Source organism: Takifugu flavidus, chromosome 12 (genome assembly GCF_003711565.1).
Source record: "Takifugu flavidus isolate HTHZ2018 chromosome 12, ASM371156v2, whole genome shotgun sequence".
Lineage (NCBI taxonomy): Eukaryota > Metazoa > Chordata > Actinopteri > Tetraodontiformes > Tetraodontidae > Takifugu > Takifugu flavidus.
In genome coordinates this window covers 2,581,123-2,604,081 of record NC_079531.1, presented here as the reverse complement: position 1 = coordinate 2,604,081, position 22,959 = coordinate 2,581,123, and the positions used below count along the sequence as shown (strand labels likewise).

General features: G+C 43.1%; 1 protein-coding gene across 3 annotated transcripts in view; it reads left to right on the top strand.

Moving 5' to 3' along the window:
* LOC130535077 (cell adhesion molecule 2-like) overlaps window positions 1-22,959 on the top strand; it is a 61,895-nt gene that overhangs the window by 24,782 nt on the left and 14,154 nt on the right. For 2 of the 3 annotated variants that reach the window (XM_057049901.1, XM_057049902.1), the window contains exons 2-3: window positions 14,330-14,356; window positions 21,606-21,752. In XM_057049901.1, coding sequence (XP_056905881.1) covers window positions 14,330-14,356; window positions 21,606-21,752 — 174 coding nt within the window. The remainder of the gene's footprint in view (window positions 1-14,329; window positions 14,357-21,605; window positions 21,753-22,959) is intronic. The other variant, XM_057049903.1, reaches the window with a different exon arrangement.

The window sequence follows — 22,959 nt, the reverse complement described above, 5'->3', positions numbered from 1 at the left end:
GCTTTAAAAAATGAATTTGCGGTGATCTGAGCTTCGCCCTTTGACATTGTTCCAAGGCAATGAATGTAAAACTAATACTACACTAACGTGAAATAGAATTTTCGCTGCTGATCAAAGCCGGGTCTCCTGTTGCTTTGCTGCATTAACAGGCTCCAGCGGAACCTGCTGTGTTTGGAACCCATCGTCTCCGCTGAATCCAGAGTATTCCCACACTGCAGATGTACTTTGGTCACTCAAGGCTTTGTTTTAGTCAGCTACATTTTCCTCTGAGCTTTCTGCTTAAACTATCAGGATGCACTTGTGACCCCCCCCCCCCCACGTCTGCCCTCTGGGGCAGCAACGGGCATCTGACTGGTAAAATATATTCTCCTATGTCTGAAAATGTCTCCCAAGCAGTGTTTGTTATAGATCGCCATCTATTGCGTCACAGAACTGTAGTGACGGCGGCATTCATGCAGTCATTTGTAAGATAAAATGTGAAACACAACGTTTAGAACGTGAAAGATGAAGGCGAGCAGGGCAGCGCTGTTTTGGTTTGAGTTCCTGATTTATATTTCTTTTATTATTCATTCGGGTAAACAAAGGCACCGTAGCCTGTTAAATGCTGCACAAGCAAGCGGAGCAGAAGTGTCATCACAGCTCGCTGGATGTGGCATTCAGGTATGAGGACAGCCAGCTGTGACAGCCGATCATTGAGGCTGTCAGCCAAAGAACTTTTCAAGGCAGCCCAGGTTCATCGCCAGTGGCTTCCAAGTAAGATTGATGCCGGGACTGCATTGAAGGATAGCTCTCTGGAGCAATCACTGGGCACAGCGATTGAGGCTCACCTATGGCAGAGCATCTGTGACATTACTCATTACGGAGGAAATCTAAGGAGATATGGGAGAGGGAAAACACAAGTTGCCTATTCCATCAATCCTACTTACTGAAAACACAGTCAAAGCGCCCCACAGTACTGTCAACGGTGAGCCCAGAAGATTTTTTTTAATATTCAGCGCCGCGGCCCAGGTTTTCCCAAAACAATTATACAAATGGTTTAATTCCCTCTGTTCACAGAATGATAGAAAGCTCTAATTAGATGCTCTAGGTGCAGGAAAACAAGCCTTCATTTGGCACCAAGAGAAGCTGAAGGTCTGTTTTTCCTGAGCTTTATTGAGAGGTTTTACCGATATGTTGGCAGAGTTGCTCGACTCCACACAGTCTAAATCAACACTATTGGTATAGTGATTATTTGCATTCCGACCGCACTTTGGAGCTGAGTTTCCCCTCTTTCCATCTCTTTTGTAAGAGTTTCGACAGCTTAGAGCCCCTTGACATTGTGGGTTTTGTTTTTTTTGAGGGAAACCTTGCATAGGGGCATAAATGACACTTTTGACATTTTCAGAACTTTGAATTTGAATTTGGTCTTTTTTTTTCTTTCAGTTGAGCAACAATATAGTAAAAGCATGGCGGAAAATTGTCATTTACGTCATAAGCTATGGTGATTACAGCGAGAGAGGATGGGATGGGGTGGGCCCAGAGGACAGGAGCTGTCACCAGAACGTGGAAGATAAACAGCGGAGCATGTGGTAGAATGTTGACTGGCTCCCTCCTAGCTGCTAGCAAGCTGCAGAGGGAATTTATCACGTCAAAGAGGCTGCAGCCTCCAGCACCCTCCAGATTGCTTCTGCTGCATAGACACACATCCACGTTCACACAAGTGTGCCTGCTTAAGGGTTGGACCCTTTCCACTTGACCGCTTTCAGCAACAGAGCGGGTATATACTCCCTGTGACAACCATACTCTGTTGTCCCGAAGGTGTATCTCAGCCGCTCCAACTTGGCCAAAATGGAGCCTCAACATGCTGCCACCTTCATGTCCTATGAGCAGAGGTGAAAAGCTGAATGATCCCAGAATTAATCCTCCCATCAATTGATGTTTTCTGCGTTTACTTGGCCTAAATAAATTAGAGGCTAGTTTGCATTCATTTATTAGTCAAACAGTACTGCTGAAAAGATCCAGGCTAATCTGCTTTAAAATGTCACTTCTACAAATTCCACTGGTGCATGTGGATGAATCCCTCCTGACCTTATTTAACTGGTCTCGTCTCATCTTCTTAGCTGCTTTATCCCTTTTGGGGGGTCATGGGGAGGGTACACAATGAGTGAAGGCACCTGGATGAGCTGGCAGTTCACCGCAGGGCCCTATATGAGCATTTGTGGGTTCGGTACCTTGCTCAAGGGTACCTAGGCAATACTCTAAAAGGTGTTTTGGTCCCTTCCCCTACTACCAGAACATATTCCTTGTCCCAAACAGACTGAGCTTTTACTGCCCCAATAACAGCTTTTTTAGCTTGTTTTAGCATTTAATCTTCTTTTAATTTGTACTGAAGTTTAATGCTGAATTCATTTTTTTCTCAAGTCAAGTACAATTAACAGACTAGTAAAAGCCGAATTTACACATCATCAACATATGGTCCACATCAATTATGTGCAATTGTATATATTCTAACCTTTACTGTAGGTAAATATGGATTTAAAATTTGGCACAAGTGAATACATTAAGCACAATTTGCTCTCACATGGAGCTATTATGTGAAGAATTGACTCGATTATTTTAATAATCATTTGAGCCATCATTAATATAGTCAGTACAGTAGGCAGCCTGAATTACCTCAGATGTCCCTCAACCATGCTAGCCCATCATGTTAGCCATCTGAGTACTGAGGTTCAGCCACAGATGAACAGCGGTGTATTGGTTAGCACCATTCTTTGCCTTTGTTGAAAGGTGAATTATGTTTCTTCTTTATGGTTACGGAACAAGCTGGTGCTTCATCAGGTCTCATTGCAGTTATGTTTTTGTTGGCATATTGAGAGAAGAAACACTGTTGGATTTCCACCCTCCATTTAACTGAGACCAATCACAGGCAGGATTATGTAAATGAACCATGATATTATATGAGCATGCAGGACAATGAGCCAGCAGTGCCAGAAAGAGCTGGCTGGGGCATCTCTTTCCCCCTTCCCAGAGCCAAGAGTCTGTCACTTCAGCAGATGAGATCATGGGTTGCTTTGGATGTTTGTAGTTTCATTCTTAACAGACCTCATCATCCATTTGGAAATTATGGAAGTCTCGCGATCATCAAAATGGAAAAAGCAGCCATTAGCATCATTTCTGGGGAAAGTTGTTCTTCATTTAACTCTAGATTCAGCTCAATGTCCCACTTTTATATGAGTCAACCATCGACTTTAATATTCTCTCGTGTATTGACTGACTGATTGGCAGTGTAGATAGAGGAAACTGGAGCCTGCTGCCACCGGAGGATGTGAAGTTCTACAGGACTGAAGGTAATGGCCATGTTGCCGACAGCCGTACCGAGGGAGGTATAAGAGTCCTGAGGCTACTGTCAGCAAAGGACAGTTGAGCCCAGCGCTTGACACAGCGGCTCCTTTACGATCCTAATCACAAGAGAGAGCTTTTCCAAGTGTCAGCGGAGGGAAACTCCCGAGATATTAAATGACAACAAAGCTGTGATGACGACTTAGTAAAATAATGACAAGATGACAGCAGCTGGTGGCATGCTCTGCTTTAAATCAGTTATTCAAAGATTCACCTGCCTTTGCTCACTTTTAGTCCCCAAGACTCCGTGGCGCACCATTCGAATTAGCTTGAATAGACTTCTGTGTAAAACAAGAACAACATTTACTGACTGATGTCCTATCCATAATTAAACTAAACACTATCCTTGGGGCAAGATATATATGAGCAAGGATGAGTCAGGCTACAGGCCCACGGGACAGCATGAAATAATGTCCCTGACTTTTAGCAGCCGTGTCATGCAGCCACAGATCACAGCGTGCAGACCCCATGGCACCACCACCACCACTAAGGAATCATCTGATATTGAGTTTAAACTCAAGATGTGTCAAACAGGCTTATTTTCCTGTCATGCTTTGGTTTCCCAGAGAAATATTGCATAAAACGAGACATTAAATTTGAATGTGAGGCTTTCCTGAAAAGCCTTTGCCATGCTTCAGTTCAGACTCGTTGTTTAGTATCTTGAGCTCAACGCGTGTATTTTTTATTAAGATGAATATTTGCTGATTTGCAACAGGATTTTTCAACCCTGTAGGCGTTCTTTTTGTTTTTTTAAAAAACACATCACATCGTGTTCCAAGGACAAATGTTCTCTTCAAATTGTCGATGTCGCCTCCCAGAATCATCAGTTTACGAAGGAACGCGGCTTTGAGAGTAAACACAAGAGGACCAAGAGGCAGCTGGAGAGTTGGATCACGTGAACACTGACGATGGATGCCAGCATATTGGGCAGTTGTGGTTTCCAGACGTCTCCGCTGCTGCTCCCCCCCCCTCCGGGAGCAGAATCATGATCAGATTTATAGGGCAACATCTGCTTTCGTCAGGCTGCCTGGCTGCAGGGAGGTTTGTTAGTATTCGCTCTCATCAGAGATAATCTTAAACCCATTTCTGACTGAGGAGTATAATGATGGTGATTCTAAAGAGTGTCAGCTTATCCTTGTCTGCTTCACTAGACCAGTTAATTTAAGAGTTTGGCTTCCTCCCCCCCGTACAATAGATGGCCTGGCCATGTGCGACAATGTAGATACTCTGGACGCAGCAGGAGGGTTTGAGTAAAGGATGGAGCCAATTTGGGTCGGACACCATTGATCCAACAGTGCAAAGTTTGGTGACTGTAAACACTGACTTCTTAATTCTGATACTTCACGTCCTCAAACCTGGTGGTCAGATGTTCTAAATATGGGGGTTCATGATTGAATGTTATTGTTTCCCAACGTTAGAAGAGTCGACCACACTCAGAAAAAATGTTAGCGAATGCGTCACGACATTTTTTTTTTCAATTGAGGGAAAACTAACAAGGGTGTAATGCAATATCCCAAAAATAAACCTTAAAACCATGCAGTAGAAGCTAACTGTTGTATAATCATGTTTGAATTAAATATGCATATATTGAAATTCATTAATTTGTTAATTGCTCTCAACAGTATAATAAGCTAATAGATGGAAGCAAAAGGATCTTACCAGCCTTCACTCGTCTATCTAAAGATGATAAATACAAATAATGATAATGAGGTAAAATGGATTTTAAAACAATAGCAGATCACAGAAAAGGTATGTTGGGAATAACTGTTGTACATAGTTGTGAAAGCCAAAGCTCGACTGTCCCAGTAAAGGAAGAACGTTCATGGTGTGCCAATGAAACAGTCTGCTGCAAGTGCAATGGTTTAGTGCCTCTGTTGCCTCTCTGGGCTTTCTTGTAAAAATACCTTCCATCTGTCAGGAGCCTTTGTTTCTGTTCAGAGATGCTGGACCTGCTCACTCTGACCCTTTCTTCCTGCATGCTGTTGAAATTGGATGAAGAGAACACTTGTATATCTTAATAAATCGAAGACTATAGGATGACCGGCTGTTTGATTCCCAGAGCCAGCATCACCCGTTCTCTTACTCGGCCTGTGTCCTTCTTAACCCCCCCTCCCCCATGCAGGGGGACACCTACGGCAACTGAGACCCAGCTCTTGCCCATGCGACTGAGTGTCAGGTCAAGCTGCTGCTGTCAGACATTACACTGGAGGTGAAAGAAAATGCAAAGAGTGCAATTTCTCTCTTCTCTCCACCTCCCCAACATCCCCCATCTCTCACCCCCCCCCCCCCCAAACGAGGAATAATAAGGTACATGCTTCCTGTTCTCATGGGAAATGTAATTTCAGTTGCACACCTGACAGTCTGTGAAGTACATTTCTTTCTCAAGAGCAAAGAAAATGATTTATTTTCTCTGCTATTTTTGTCTGACCTAATTGGACATTCTACTCACTTTCCTGAATGGCATTTGTAAAGGTAGAAAAGAAATTTCAAAGTTAAATGTTACCCCCCAGTGACATGAGATATAACTTGCAGTGAAACACTTCCTGCCCTGGATTAGTGCCACACTGTAGAGCTCTGCAGAACCCCGATCCTGCCTTTGACACATGCGGCTCCAAAAACTGTGGCTCAGCGTCAACACAGCCATAACAGTGGCTTTACAGAACGGCACCAGGCCAAAGCTCATGCTGAATGCTCACAAAAGGATATAAAATAGTTCTTAGACCTTTGCTCTGGCTCCCTGTCTGTCAGAGAACCGATTTTAAAATTCTGTTGATGGTTTATGCGTTTAGAACTAAATGGTCTCAGCTGAAAGTACCATTTACACCTCTGAGGTGATTAGGTATCACTTCTAGAACAAACCCCCACAAAGCTCCAATTTTAGACCTCTTCCAATCAAGGCTGAACATTGATGCTCCCTCAACTGTAGTCTTAATGACCTCCAGTCTTTTCTTTTTTCTAATTTTATTCTGTTTGCTCTTTTGAATGTTCACTTTTTATCTGTTTTAATGTGGTTTCAATGCAAAGCACATTGAGGTGCCCCCTCTATGTATTTATGCTATAAATAAAGCTGAGATAATTCATTGTATTGTATCAGTCAAGTGCTGATGCAGTTTTGCTCAATTCCACTGGTCACGATGCCGACAAATGCAGAAATAAGCCTTCATTCCTTCTTCACTTCAGACCTCCCTTCCATGGAGATGGACTGGGAGCAATTGGATTTGCTATCTTGCAGACATAGCAAAACTGATATCTCTGCTGTGAGCCAGACAGAAATGCTACCTTCATCACTACTATACCAGCTTTGCAAAAGATGTAAGATAGAACGCTTCAGTTCTCTCTGCCCAGAACCATATAGTCCCAATGGGATAAGACTGCAAATTTAGAAGCATTATTTGTTTACATCATAACTGCGGGGTTGGTAAACCCTTTGGCTGACTCCGAACATCAGACGTGAGTCTGCAACGTGAAAAGAAATCAGAGGCGAAAGATTTTTAAAAGATAAAGTGAACGAGCCGCTGCATAGGCGGTGAAGGGCTGGCCTCAACTGTCAGATTTAATGTTTCATAATGACTAAAATGAGACCTAAATTAGGCCTAAAACAGTCTTCGGAGGGTGGATCAGAGGACGAGGACGGAAAGTGAGCATATTTGATTTTGTGACGAGTGCCATTGCTCTGCAGGGGGCGTCACCTTAAACCCCGCTGTGTCTCTGCCCTCTCCCCAGGCTCTAAAATGATACTTCAGAGACAGTGACGGCTTGTCCCACATGCAGCCATCCATCACTATGGAAACGCTGCAGCAAAGAATGACTAGCTGAAGGTGATTTGGCTTTAATTGCAGAAAGTGTTTCAAGGAGGGATTCAGCAAAGGCAGGTTTTCTTCCAGGCCCGTGGTAAACATAAATCATGAATAATGGCCGGATTGTTTTGTGGTCAAGGACAGTCGGTCTGACGGAATGATTGCTGACCTGACAAGGCTGATAAAATTGAAGTTCTTGTTTTTCTGTCAACTTCAGGACGCGAGCAAATCTGATGATTGTTAGTTTATAAGGGAACTATCAACAACACTGTTATCAGTTATGACAGTGCAAAATTACACAGCGCACAGGAAGCAGCGGAGTGAAAGAAACGGGCGTTTTTGGACCGATGGAATACGTTAATGTCGTCACTGCTTTGATGTGGCGAGAGGCTCGCTGTGTTAATAGCAGTAAATAAAGGTTTGTTGCTCTGGATTTAATAGTAAAGCAGTTGGTGAAATTCAGTGTAAACATACAGGTTCTCACAGTTTCCAGTATCTACTGCTTTGAAAAAGAAAAAAGCCTGAGCGCCTGAGCTCAAACAGGTGAGTAAAGCGATCTGTGTTTGGGTTATTTGCTTTGGGGTTTAGATACTATTGCTTATTGCTTGTTCATTAGCTCCCAGTTCAATCCTATATCCCAGTTTCAACTATGCATTTAAGTGCAAAATGACAAAACTATTTGACATTTATCTGTGTAGATTCTCATCCAGGTCATTGTATCCAAGGTAGTTTTCTATGTCAACTGGACTGGGTTTCTTCTCTTGAAGACGTTTCGCCTTTTATCCAGAAGGCTTCTTCAGTTCATTTAGCTCTAAGATCTCCTGATATCATGTTAAAGTCATATCTGCCTTTTCAGAGCTCATCTGGAAATACCCAGATCTTTCAAAGTCTCCCCCTTATCAGGAAGTCTTCTATCGAGGGATGCTGGTTCACAGACTCCACTTTTGCTTCAGTAGGCAAGAACATGAAATGCTGTTGCCTGGACGATTGCGTAACAGTTTTTACTGCGGCATCTGGATGCGGCATCTTGTCTGGGCCCAGCCGATCGGTGGATTAGGGAGTCATAATTATTGACCATGGTGTAAGGAGATGGTATTTATTGACATTACCTCAGTTTGTGATGTCAGCATGACTCGATTACCTCCTCCACTAAGAGTGAATGAGATTATGAGCCTTATCAAGTCGGATGGTTCCTAAGGGGTCTTTGCTGTTTGCTTTTGTCCATCATGAAGTCTTTCCTATTGATAACTGGGGTGCAGGAGGCTATAACAGTCTGTTTAATGTGTTTATTCAGCTACTGTGCTCCCGACATTATCCCTATACTATAAACCCTTTGCTTTGTTTTGCTCTCTTTTGGCAAGCCTGCCTTTTAACAACTACTAGACCTTGTACTGATGAGTAGCTTCCAGAAATCTTCTAATAAAAGCAACCAAGAAGCAGATTTTGCATATCCACGGGCGAGCACTGGCAGGCCCCAACAAATTGTAAAATGTGTTTACAATGCTATCACCGCAACGGTATTTGTCTCCCCCACAAACACTTGCTATCGTCGGCGGACAGGGTGAAACAGTTCAACAAAGCCCTGATGACAGATAAAGTGTTTGGGCTCAGCATTTGTCGTGAACTAGGCCACAAAACTAAATTACCCAAGACAGATCAACGCCGCTGACAAACACTTGTGAACGCAGCCTGCGAAAGGTGTAAATAGAGGGCAGAACACTGACTTCCGCATAAGGCTCAGGGAAGGCACGTTTCTAAAAACTAAAATGCCACCGATGCTCTGTTAGTAAATCATGGCACAATACATCCCGCATTTTCAGACTGAATAATAGATACTGGATGGTAATATGATGGTAATTTGTGTCACACAAACAAAGGAGCCATGCATCATGATGCTCAATACCCGTTTCCTCCCCTTTTAGAGCAATTGAAAATAGCTGTGGCGTGTTCAGTGAAGGGATCGTACCTGCAGTGGAGCGTTGTGCCTCAGGGCGACGGCAAGGGGCCTTTACGCCCATCAGCAGACGCATGTTAACGTGCCGGATCAGGGAAATAAATGTCCATCCCGCAGCACCGTCTCGGTTGCGCGGGGAGAAAACTTAATTGACTGCTCTCTATTTTGAAAATTTGATTTTAAGGATTCTGCGTTAAAAAAAATTGAGTGTTGAGACTCCTCATTATTCCAAAATGGAGGGAAAATTGAACAAGCCATTAAGGAAATGCTGTAATTTCTTTCTGCTTACAGGTAAGATGCTTGAACACATGTCAACAATGGACTCATGGGTATTTTCCTACACAACGATCTCCCAGATGTGTCTGAGAACATTGTTGTCGGTCGTTAGCTTCACTGTCAACTGATGGTTTTCTTGCTGCCTGGAGAAAAGAGGAAGATTCCATTGATTTAATCAGCCAAATGATTCTAGAGGAGAGCTGATTGTGTCGTGTAAGCTGGTTTTCCGGGTTTCCCCCTTGCTGTCCTGACGCTTGATAACTCACCCGTGGATGCGATTGCGTGTGATTTCCTCTTTTTATTGGCTGTGGCACGTTAAGACAGACTGGAATCTCTTAAAGCACAGCTTTGATGGTAGCTTGTCAGCCCCTGTCCAGGTGAAGAATAACATTAAACTTGTCGGACAGGTGGCAGAGCAAGAGAAAAGGGCTTGGAGGCTCAATAATGAGCGGCACGCCAGATAGATGCCCATCTGCTGCCACGAGCGGCACCGTGATCCATTAAATAGCAGCACACTTGAGTTTTGTCGTAGCTGAGAAAATGTCGACTGCAGGATTTCTACCTTGACGTTATTACGAGGCACCTGGTAAAGCGCAGGCTTCGATCGGCCATATTTTGTCTCCTACTCAAATAACTCTTGTTATAGCAGAACAACATCCTCATAGACTGTCAATGAGCAATTCAATCTTTATGTCACAGAGTCACATGATCCATTTTTTAACCTGGTCTTTGCCGCCTTGCCTCGAATCGTTTAGGCAAGCATTGCGTGTTTTAAATAATGCGTTCAGCTTGTAATTATGTGTTATTCGGTTTCTTACAACAAACCAGCTAAATGACATGACCACTAATTGCAGTTTAATTCCCGACGTGCATGATTTTATGGAGTGCTTTCTGTTCGAATATAACAGAAATCCCTCTCAGAAGTCAGTCGCGTGTGTTAGTTCATTGAATATTGACAGGATCTGGACGAAAATTGGGAAAATTATTCGTACTCTTTGGTTCCCACCTTAAACACTAATATTGAATATCGTCTGAAACGTTTCAATAAGGACGTGAAAATAAATGTCTATTTTGTTAAAGCTCACATGTAATGTCTAAGCAAAAAGAAAGATTAGGACAAAAGCTGAGATCACAGTCACGTTCAAAGAAGCTCAGAATAAACCTCACGGCACCTGAACAGCTGATGTGTGAGATTCTGCACCTCGCTGTGTCTGCGCATGTTGGGATTTGCCTCACTCTTGGTTCCCTGACTGCTGTGGCTGTTGATTCCCTTCTTCTTTCAGCAGTTTTGTGGACCTCGAGCAGAACCGAGACACAGCCTTTTATTTTGGATGCGGAATCACTGCTGGCGTTCACACTGTAACCACAAATAAAGATATCTATTATGTGCTGCTAAATACAAACTATATGGGCACTTTTAGAGCGCTGCCACGTAACATTTTGTTTGTCGCAGGATCAAAATCATTGTTTTGTAACAATTTTCAGAGCAGAACCACTGTACCGGGGCCCGTTTTGATACCCCTGAGAGGGTAAAATCAGCAAGTGCATCATGTGTAGTGCAGTGTACGTTGTTCTGGAGTGTCTGATATGACCATCCAGCACCGTCAGTGTTTGTGAGGGGAGGTGATTTATGAGTGTCTATTACAGACCAAAGAGGACATCAGAAAGGCTCAAAGGATGACACTCTGAGAATGTTAACAGATTAATCAAAGTAGATTATCTCTGCAGTTGAGCGTAGTCTCTCGAGGTTGACTGTCTTTAGAATTCCATCACTGGGATGTGATCCAGAACTATAAGTGTGCTCCAAAAGATAAGGTGCTGCTATGCTGGTTGGCAAAGATGGAGCACTGCGAGCGCGCCTAGAAGTGTCGCCGCATCCTGTGAAATTACATGATGGCGTTTACACCTCAGCAGCAGAGTAATTTACGGTGTACATGTATTAAAATCTTTGTTTCTAACCTTTGACCTTTGTGACCTTGAGAGAATCCCCTTCCCTTCGTCCTGGCCTAGCACGACAGGGAGAAATTACTGTAAATAATTAGCTTGGAGTGGGTTTGAGAGAGTGGATCGTTGTGCTTTGTTCGAGATCTTCTTTTTCCCCTCCTTGAGTGCTTTTACCGCAGTTGTGAAATTGCACTCGCATAATACCAGAAGACCATTTGAATAGAACGAAACCATCTGGTTTATTTTCTGAGGTCTTTTTCATTACTATGTTCATGGGTTTTTCTGCCAGCCTGACACCCTGACATGGCTTTGTGCTTTCTCAATTACACTTGCTTGCCTTCACATTCCCGCGTTGTTCTAACTGGCGGGACACTCGTGGGATTTCGCTTCATGTTCTGCAGCGCTGCAGCGGCAACACGGGAGGGCCGAGACAGGAAAATTGAAGGAGGAATTGGTTTGGGGCTTTCTTGGAAAATACATCGCGGGGCGTCACTAATGCAGCTTTTTACAGTTTTCTGGAATTGCATTTGAAATATGATGTTTTCATTTGGCCTTGGCAGCACCTCCTGGAGCAAACACAACATGCTTGTGTTGTAATTTTCAGTATTTTTAATCAGATAATACATTTGGTCCAAAGCTGCAGGCAGCAACCATTTCTTACTGCTTAGAGTCATCAATAATTCACCGGACACTAAATCATTTACAAAACTCAGGGCGCAGGTGAGAGGATATTAGAGAATCTGAACTTTACCGTCTGGGATGTCTCATCATCAGAGGTTGTTTCTGCAAAGACTGAACCTTCGTGTCACCGCTCGTCGCCGTGCACTGGACCTTGTTGGAGGCCCTCGAAGAAGGGGCAGAAAAAGAGGGGCGATGATTAAAACCGTCAATTTTCTTGGTAATTGTCAGCATATAGTCTTAAATCGCGTTGGTAAACTTTCGAAAACATTTAAAATAAGGACTGGGAGACGTTAAAACATCTATATAAACGCACGAAGGTCGGCTTGCCTTTGCTTTTCTTTGCACAGTATTTAAAAACAAACTGCAGTGAGTTCTGCAGGACGCCGGCATTCATAATTAAACTATATTTGCATGTCATATTGTGGTGCCAGTATGAGGAAAACACAAAGGCCCGATTCACAGCCACTCAGAGAAGCTTTTAAGTCTCTTCTGATTCCTCGTGTCGCGCGTGTGTGCGTGTGCGTGTGCGCCCGCGTGACCTGAATTTAATGAAGTGTTTCTCTGTCTGGGGTTTAGTTGCAGAAGCAGAGCAGTGACCCGCTGACGGCCAGCTCTCATTGTGTTAGAGGACAAACCTCTCAGTGGGCATTTAGATTAACCATACATGACCAGCTATTGATTTATGACAGGCAAACATCGCTACATCGCCGCACGCGGAAAATATTTGAAGAGATTTCACCCTGCTCACGCTGTGTTTCTTATAATACGACAGTTGTGAAGCCAGCTGGCCCCAACGCCCTTTGAAGGCCGAACGGGCCACAATCCCGTCCCCCTGCATTGTGTTGCTTCCCCCCATCGTTTTCTTATCTCATTGCCAAAGAAATGCAGTTTAATCACTGTTTTCTTCTGGCATACATAGCAGTCCTCCCCCTTATAAGATGTTTACCCCATAAATAGCTTTTTCTTTCTCTTACGTCATGAACATAAATGTCTGCTGCTCTATACTTTCTCTTTTTTTGACATGGAACTCATTCTTGTTTTATGTTGTTGGCTTTCTTACCCCACATTGTGTTTCTTAATGACCTAAAGAAAAAAAATACCTCCCATTTTAACTAGAAATGGGCATGCTTCGAAAAAGAAATTGTCCATTAAATCAAGGAATGCCATTTTCTTTCTTTTTGCTCCTCTCTTTGTCTTGAAAATAATTTCATCCGCGTTGCAAAGGAATTGTCTCCTCATTGTATAGATCAATGTTTTCTGGCAACTGAAATGATCAGTAGTCCTCTTCTCTGCATGGCTGTGATAAATGGCTCAAAAATGAGCACCGGAGGATGCTCGTGAATCCAACACCAATGATCAAGCTGAACACAAACTCCTCTCTGAGCAGCAGAGAAATGGCTTAAAGCCCCCCCAAAAATTAGCTTTGACAACAAGGCACATGTCACCGATCCGCTCCAGCTGGAAGGAACCAGTGACCTGTTAGTGGTCAGACACTCGCTATGTGTTTACAGGCCCGAGGTGGGAGGGCAGCAAACACTACAAGAGGAACGTCTTCCTCTTCAAGAGGAACCCCGGATCCTGTCTCCCCTCTCACTGTTACGAGAATCAACTCGAAAGAGGGTCCAAACACGTTCTGTCGTCATTAATCACCGGGTAATCAGGCAGGACTCCACTTTGGAGTGCATCATTCCTAAGATCCCGTCTGTCTCTTTTCCTACAAATGTAAATGAAATGTTGCTTGAAATCATGGACTGGTGCCAGAGTGAGGGGATCGTATTCACGTGCACCTTCGTTCCAGCCTGGGTATCTGAAAGCTTCTCTGCTCCATTTCAGCTTGCATTTTTAACCATGCGTTAGTCAATTTTACCACAGCTTCGAAAACTCATCTGTGTTTCTTAAGATTAAGATGCAAAGTGCCCCCCAGACCCTTTATTGGACCTGTTGCCATGTTATCAGAAAAATGCACCCATTAGCAACCAATGACAGTTGTGTTTTTACCACGATTTTACTGCATTGTCATGCATGTGTGACAAGACAAGACAAACTATAAAGACATGTAATAAATTACTGGTCTATTGATTATATTTCATAATAATAGATACAACTATTATAAGACCAAATGTGTTTTCATTCTGTGGAGTTCTTGTATTTTGTACAAAACTGGAGCTGAAGGAGTAAGAATGGATGATATTGGTTGTTTTTGAAGGAAAAAAACATCATCTTGTGGTGTAACAAAAGCAAATATAGAATGTGTATCATCTAACTCGAGGCCTTCTCTTTTATCCTTTCATGCTATCAGTGGCTGGGACAAAAAGCAGAGCCAAAGGTGAGTCGTTCATAAATCATAATGATGATTTATGTTGCTCAGAGTTGCAACGGATGTGTCCTGCTAGTTTATCTCCCAAACATCCCAGAAGGGACAGATTCTGTATTTGGGAATGCAGTTTAAGTGTGAATGTTGTAATTCTGTCCTTCTTTTCTTTTATTTGTTTTGTTTTTTTTGTTTTTTTTTATTTCTTTATTAAAAGCTAGAAATATTCATAGTGTGTTCTTGCAGTCACATGTTTTACACATATAGCTGCTTTTTTTGTTGTTGAAGAGACCCAGATCTTGAACAACGTTGCATTAAATGATGAAATCTGCCCATTGGCTGATGTTGAATCCCATCTGATTCTCGCTCAGATACAACCTGCTTCGCATATGTATCGATTTGCATGTTCCCACCAGGGAGCTGCCCACCTCGGCCAGTCATTTTATTTTTCTATTTGGCCACTGTTCAGCTCCACTAGAGCAGCTGGGGGTTGCCACTGGTTCAAGGACGCCCCAGCAGCAGATGAGGGCTGTGCATGTTTCTCATTTGCCTTCCTAACCCAGATCTTCTCAGACACAACGTGTGGTCTAAAAGCCCCACCGAGCTGCAAACATTGTTTGCTATGATGCAACTATTTTAGAAAAGATCAATCTGGCAGCTTATATGAGGGTTTCTCCCTCTCTCTCCTTTCCTTGCTGGTGTTTACTGCAACAGCGGTACAGCCCATGCTTCCTCTTGTAGAAGGAGTTTAGAAGATGAATGTCTTACAGAGTTTGTATTCTGGGTTTATATGAAAGAATTTCACATGAAACGGTGGTTTTGGATTCTGACCAGACAGTATAAGGACTCTGTGTGATCTGCTACTGAATGAACACTGACATATTTCAATTACATTATAAAACAGGCTGCTGATATTATTGATATTATAATAATATAATTATAATTATTATTATAATTTTCCTGGTATTATTTACAGAACAGAAGACGAAACCCTTTAATTATCACCTCACATCTGCTCAACGCTTTAAAAGAACTCCATATGTGGGTGCTTCTTGCAATTATTCGCCGCATTTATCACTTTTAAGCTTGTGCTCCGCTGTAGCCCCCCTTCATCCGGCCTCATCGTTGGCGTAGCTCCGCTCACAAGGAGTTTTGCTTGACTTTGGAAGCACACTGTTGTTTCTGAGCCTTCTGTTGAGAGGCTGTAATTCGATTAGGAGGAAAAGTCGGCTTTATTTCTCGGTGTGTACGTCGACATTCCTGCAGGTTGCAGAATTTGACAGTGCGTTACAAAACCCCCAGTGTGTGATTTCCAATTTCACCAGAAGACATTGCAAGTTCTGACCTACTATCATTATGCTGGCAGATTGCCCATGAGCCTTTTTGTCCCCCTCCCGTACAACAGAAAAACAATGTTAAGAGTTTTTTTTTCTCCCGCTGGGATATTTATTGCGGTTCCACCCTCTGCTTTCCTCCCACCTTCCCCACTGTGGCAAATCACATGGGAAGGCAGTGCTTAGTTTCCCCTCCGAGTCAAGTGAGATTTACTTTTGCTCAGGTGGTATTCAGCAACTGGAATTAAACGTCCTCTTCAGGGGAGGGTAAAGCTGACACACAGCTCGGGCTAAGTTGATACTTCAGGGAACAGCCTCAACTATTTCTGTGACACGAATAGAATGGCTTTCAAACACAACATTTACAAAATCACAGAAAGCTAGCATTGTGCTATTAAGGTGTCAATCAGTGATATTCTCCATATTGGGTCTGTCTGTCTGTCTGTCTGCCTGCCTGCCAGCCTGCCTGTCTAACTGCCTACCTGTCTGCCTGCCTGCCAGCCTGCCTGTCTGCCTGCCTGCCTACCTACCTGCCTGTCTACCTGTCTGTCTGTCTGTCTGTCTGTCTGTCTGTCTGTCTGTCTGTCTGTCTGTCTGTCTGTCTGTCTGTCTGTCTGTCTGAGCACTAGTCTGCTGCACTTCCCGCCGTTTGAAGCGGCGCCATTGTTAGCGTTGGCAGGAAGATCACACTTAAGGTGATAATCAGTCCATCAGCGCAATTGTAGAGAGCAAAGTGATGAGAGGCTGTTGCCTGGGTGGGCCGGGCCTGATTCTGGGTCGCTTCGAGCCCCAACATCCAGTATTTATGCGGCCAAGATTTATTTAATTTAACCATTTTGGGGTTTTTTTGTGAAATCTCAACTACTGCCAGAACAACCTCGTACATATGTCAAACAATGGCTTCGTCAGGGTCAGGAGTCAAGATAGGTTTTAAAAAATGCAGTATACATTGACCATGCTAACAGAGTGGGATGATATCCATCCATCCATCCATCCATCCATCCATCCATCCATCCATCCATCCATCCATCCATCCATCCTCTACCGCTTATCCGGGATCAGTGAAGTGAAACAACTCGAGTAGTAGTAATAGTAACTAAATACATGCATAGTTATTAATTATAATACTTCTTAATAGTCGTAGTAGTAGTAGTAGTAGCAGTAGTAGTAATAGTAGTAGTAGTAGCATAACAACTTACAATAATAACATCCCACAAAATAAACTGCTAGATATTTACTATATTTACTGCTAGATATTTAATTTTATCAGATCTTTGTGCTGTTTGACCTCGAGTTTAGAATATCACCGAAGGCCATTTTGTGTTGTTATTGAGCATTTCTTGGAATCCATTTATGCAGAGAATTTGACTCGTTCCTCCACTTAGTTTAATGTCAGCTTCCATAAACCGACTGCAAAATCACCTAATAAAAATGAACTCATTTGCCTGAAATTCTTTTCCTTTTCTTCTTCTTTTACGCTGGAGCGTGTGGTGTTATCTCGATGTAACTATAGCATCATTCCTGGCAGCGTAGTTTCCAGCCCTACAGTGAATTCTCTTATCTTCAGCCTGATACCAAGAGCCAGGCGTCACACGTGTGGTGACAAAGCTAAGCTACGACCATGTATCGTTGAGACCAGGGCTGGGACAAACCAAAATAAGTATCATTAAAAATCCTGTTGATATGACAAGGGAACAGCTGCGAGTGTAGGTGGTCTTGACCAGAAGCCCCCTCGTGATGTCATATCGATCGCCCGCATATTTGCAGCTTTACCCTAACAGAGAGAAAAGCTGCCAAGAATGAACGCAGTTCTAGACATGCCGTTCGCCTTCTCTGCCAGTTGGGACTTGCTAATATGTGGTTATTTAAGCTTATATTTAGAGTCATTCGCGGAGGTTGTTGATTCCTTTTCCAAAAGACAAAAATGCACAGTTTGAAATGGGGCCACATGATATCCAGGGGTACGAGAGCTGGTAGCTAGTCTAAGCCTGCCTGGGGAACGAGTCAATAAGGAAGGGATGGAGGCACCTCAAAGACGTGTTTATACAAGACAAGAGGACAGGAGGAACACAATGAATTCAGGAAGATGAAAGCGTGAAAGTGTAATCCATTTTTTACAAGGCGTCGCGATGCGTAGGGACACATATTTGTCTCATTTGAGAGACGGTGAGTTGTATATTTTTTTTCCTCACTCTCCCCATTAAGGAATGCACGCAAGAGGCCTCAAGTTTTAATTAAACGGAATATTTATACAAATTTCATCTCTCACCATGCTGGCATGTAGGCCACAGAGTTAGCCAGTTAATTACACTTTGGTCGAGTTACAGTAATTCCAGTGATTAATTACAGTCTGGAGCTGTTATTTTCTAAACTGTGCACATTTTCCAGCATCACATCATTGTCTCTGCACACACTGGAATTCAAGGCAAATTTCACTGGCCTTCAAAATCTGAATAAAGCAGTTTATTTGAATTTCAGTTTAATTGAAGTAAACTTCCAATCATTAATTTGGAAACACAAAGCTCCATAGACATTTTTTTCTGTAAAGTTTCATTTCATTCATTTGTTGCATAGAGTAGTTACATATATGGCATTTTCACATTGACATTTGACTATTTAGTATTCCAGCATCACTTATTAGCATGCACCAGGCAGCTCGGCAGCTCTAAGATCTCCTTCTGAAAAGAAGTCCTTGTAAAATCAGGCACCAGCGGATACTTTGTGGTGTATGATAAACTGCCTGGAGCTAATTTCACATGAAAATTTAATAATTGCTCTTGTACTACTGCTGCTCGGGCTATTCCTTGTGCTATGTTCTTGGGTATTTGTTTTCTTTTTAACCCCCCTGCAGTTTACAGTTTATTCTGCAGTGGTGTGCTTGACTGCTCTCCAGCCATTCATCAAAGGCACTGCTTTCCATTATTTGGTGCAGTCAGTTGAAACTGAGAAAGGCGTTTGGGCCGGCGTGGCTCATTCTTCCTCCACAGTCTCTCTTCTGCTCTGCAGAGATGTTCCCACTCTATTTGTATGCACATGATCGGCGGTCATTTCAGATGAGTCACTGAACTTACGCGCCATGCTACCTCAATAATCCACTTTTCCACCAGGATTCTCAGAACGCTGGAGCTTTCCATTTATTCCCATGTCAAAATGGAAGCAAAGGATTTCTACATCCAATGTGATAAAGAGCTCAATTTACATCCACTAATTCTGTTAATCCTCCTGGAGCCGAGGAATAAAGATTTCCATCTGCCACATATTTATGTGATTTTGATATCCAACCGCATTAAAAAAGGTACAGGGAAAAAAAGGGAATGAACTTAGTATCATGTTGTGGGATCCTAATATTGAATAACTTGGCTTGAATCTGTCCACGTTCTAAAGGAAAATTCAATGGCCACATTTATTCAGCACGCACAACATATAGAGCGTTTTTATATTAAACACGTTTAGAAATGAACCGCTCTGTGTCAAGGATGCGCGTTACAATATGTTTATTTCTGCTCTTTAATAATACCTGTGTCTGTTGTGAAGACGCTAGCCCCTCTGACCATTTACATTCCTGGATTCGGCTGTGCGGATAATCATTTGATGCAGGCTGCGCGACTCGATTCCATGTTAGAGTTGATGCCACAGTAGGGAGATGTGTCAGCAGCATCCTGGCTGTGGAAGGCACAGCAAACAACTTGACTAATCCAGTGGGTGCTGACATTGTGACTGATGATCAGTGTGCTGGTGGCCTACCTGAGTGTGCACCATAATCTCCCAGCAGTGGCTGATATCGACAGCCTCAGCCTTCACCCAGGTGCTTTCTGGGCTTTAACTCTCAAAAAGAGCCTGGTGTTTTTGGCCGGCATAAAAATAACTACAACATTGTGGAGAAGTATGTAATGTTAATGCGGAAAGCTGTGTTAATTATTTAGCTGAGTCAACAGGAAAAGAGCTCGATCTGCCAGGTGCATGAAAATAAGAGAGCAAACCTGTGTGAGTTGTCACATGTTGGTGAAAAAGGCTTGAGACAACCTTAAAAAGCTACCACCATTTATGTATTTCCTTGGAAGGTTGGGGATATTAATTTCATTTAAAAGGAAGGATATTGTTATGCTCAGAATGAGGATTTTATGATGCTTCTTACAGCTCAAGTGTTGCCGCTGAAGGTGGAACGTGTAGCATTTGGAATATTTAATAGATGACACAACCTTCAAACCCTTGTTTTGTCTCGAAACGTTTGGGTGTGCTCAGCTTTCAGAGAGCTTTTCAAAAAATAAATAATAAAAGTCAAAGCGCTGTCTCATCATCATGTCATCACTTCTTCCCATACTTTTATCACGTAGACCTTGGCGACAATATTCAGCTTCTGTTTAATGGTGAAGTCACATCGAAGTCCTTTTCTCTTTTGAGCCGGTGCGAATGCGTCAGACTTGGAACAATCAACATAGAAATCGCCAGGAGGGGACGGAGTACGGCTGAAAAATTCCACCCCACATCAGTGCCTCTGCAAAATATGCTGCTGCTGCAGCCCTTTGTGTGATATTTTAAATCCTCCACCTCACAAGGCTTTGGATTTGTGTTGCCGTACGAAGTGGTTTTAAAATCCTCTTTGAGTTGGGGTCAAGCCTCACCATGCCACCTTTAAAGGAGTTGATTAATTGCCATCAGAAAAAGTACACTGGAGATGGTGCGCGGGATTAATGTGGCATTTTAGAACGAGTTTCCCAGCGTTCTCCTGAAACAATCCCAATTGCTGTTGTCTCGCTAACTGCATGATCATGGCAGTAATTGATTCGGTCATGTTGTTTGGTTGAATGACCAGACAAGTCATTGGCTTCACTGCAATGTTTTTTTTTAACATAACTATTTATGGGGAATTTCACCTTCACCCCCATATGACAGTGGTCTCAATCAGGACACGCGAGGTCAAGGAAAGTCCTTTGACCTTTGGCTGTTCCAGAAAGGCCGTTTCCCTATTTGAGGTAGACTAATGAGGTCGACATCTGCTACTTTCGTTGAAAGATACCTGCGGTGAACTGTAAGTCAAACTGGTCCAGACAATGTCACCTCCGATTCAAGGTGAAAGGGAAAAAAAGGAAGTCAGAGCCTAATATCAAGCAACAAAGATTTGCTTTTACGCTGCACTGGAGACTTACAAAGAGTGTTCGCATGCTAACTGCTACCACGTGTCATCATTTCAATTCATTCCTAAACGTCTGTGAAAAAGAAGCCAAGATTTGACTCAATACTTGACGGAACCTTTTCATTGAAGTGTTTGCATATAGGTCATGCGTATTTGTTATCCCTGTAAACTCCCAAACTGCTTTGTTTTTTCGTTTGACAGTAAATCTTGTTTATTGATTAAAGTTTTTGCAGTTCGCCTCCTAAAGAACCTTTGGAATAATTATTGGTCTCACTTGGCCCAGTTCAATAAAACACAGAATGAATAGATTTGCTTTGGCAGTGTAAATACGAGATTTTGCTGAGCCAACAAGGACAAATGAGGAAGAAGAGTTGAAATAAAGCAAACAAGGGCGCTCAGACCTCATTTGGATGTCCTCTGCTGCAGGACGGGCCAGGATGGGAGGCTCTCGGCGTCTTGGATTATGTGTCAGTTTACCACCCAGCTGCAGCTCCGGACTCACAGCTCGACTGTGTCTTATTAGGTCATGGTATCAATTAGGGCCCCGCAATGATTCAGTGAGGGAGGGGTCCTGGCAGGGTAGAGGCTGCAATTGCACTTACAAGATAAACCTTTATTTTAAACCGCTACGGTCCATCTAGCTTTCAGCACAGGTATGTTTGGATGCAATTAAGGCCTTAATGTAACTGAGAAATGTGATGACATGGTTCATTCTGAAGAAGATCAAATTTACAACCAGGTTTGATCTGAAACGTGCAGCAGTGACGCTCTTTAATTCTGCTTCACATTTCCACAGGTCAAGGTCAGTTCCCCATAACCCAGAACGTGACGGTGGTGGAGGGCACCAGTGCCAACATGACCTGTCGTGTGGATTACAATGATAACACTTCCCTCCAGTGGTCAAACCCAGCACAGCAGACTCTGTTCTTTGGGGACAAAAAAGGTGAGCGCTATTCTCCAGGATGTGGATGTGGGGGGATCATCTTTTAAAAAACATGCACACACACAATTTGGACATAATTGATCATGTCTGAACACAGCTCTGTTGTTGTATAACCAGGGAGCCTGAACAGAATCAATTTTGCTATCGTGCCACGTTGTTGTTCACAACAGACTGATGCCAGTGGATTGTGAGATGATGGAAGCTAATTAAGATCGTAGCTGGCTTACATTTATGGGCTTGTTTGGATGTCGCTGAAAGGGAAAAAAGTAATTCAAGGGTGACAAACGTGTTCATCTGTTGGTTTCTCAGTCCAGTTGTTTTACGTAGCAGCTAAATATGAATGCTTCAGTCATTAAACCTTTTTCTTTGGGGTAAAAACAGCAAAACAACGAAAGAAGAATCAGAGTCACAGTATATTTTGAGGTTCTACTTTTCTCATGCAAGCAGGTCATTGGAACTACATGAGGATGAACTATTATACATTCAATGAATGACAGTTATTTGAATTGGCAGGGGGATTCTGTGAATACCAATTAATACGTTCTGTCTACACATGAATCCAGACTGCTCCCTTAATGCAACGTAATCAAACAGCTTCCAAGTTTCAATGCACGTGAGCCACTTGCAGCTCTTGTGCAGGTCTTTATGCTGCATGACAGGAGCCGTTTTGCTCGCTTTTCTTTTTTTTCCAGTCCAATACAGCAAAATTAAAGTAGTTGACTTAGCAGAGGTTGCCAGGGCTAAGTGTGGGAACACTTCCCTTCCGTCTCCCTGAACAGCCAAATGAAAAGCTTTATTGGCACAGCTAATATGATGCCTGTGAGGCCGCCAGGAGGAAAGGGAGGTGCAGAACAACACAGACCTCATCTGAGAAAAAGGGCGGGACTCATGGGGCGAAATCTCAGCTGTGCCAAATGGCTAGATAATGCGTTGGCAGCGGGACGCGATTGGCCGTCCTTCCCCGGCTCGTTGAGGCTCCTTGTATCTCTTTTCCGAACAGTTCTCTGCTGCCATGAACGCCGGCAGCTGCAGTTGAGGCCGTCCTTTCCTGCTGCGTGTGTTTCTCCACTTCTCTGCAAGTTAAACAGGAGAAGTTTTAATCCAGAAAAAGTGGGTCTATTATCTTTTCTTTTCAGAGCTCTCACCGTCTCCTTGGATGCCTGTATTATGTATGAGAGCTTGACATAAAAAAAGGTGAAGTTGGATG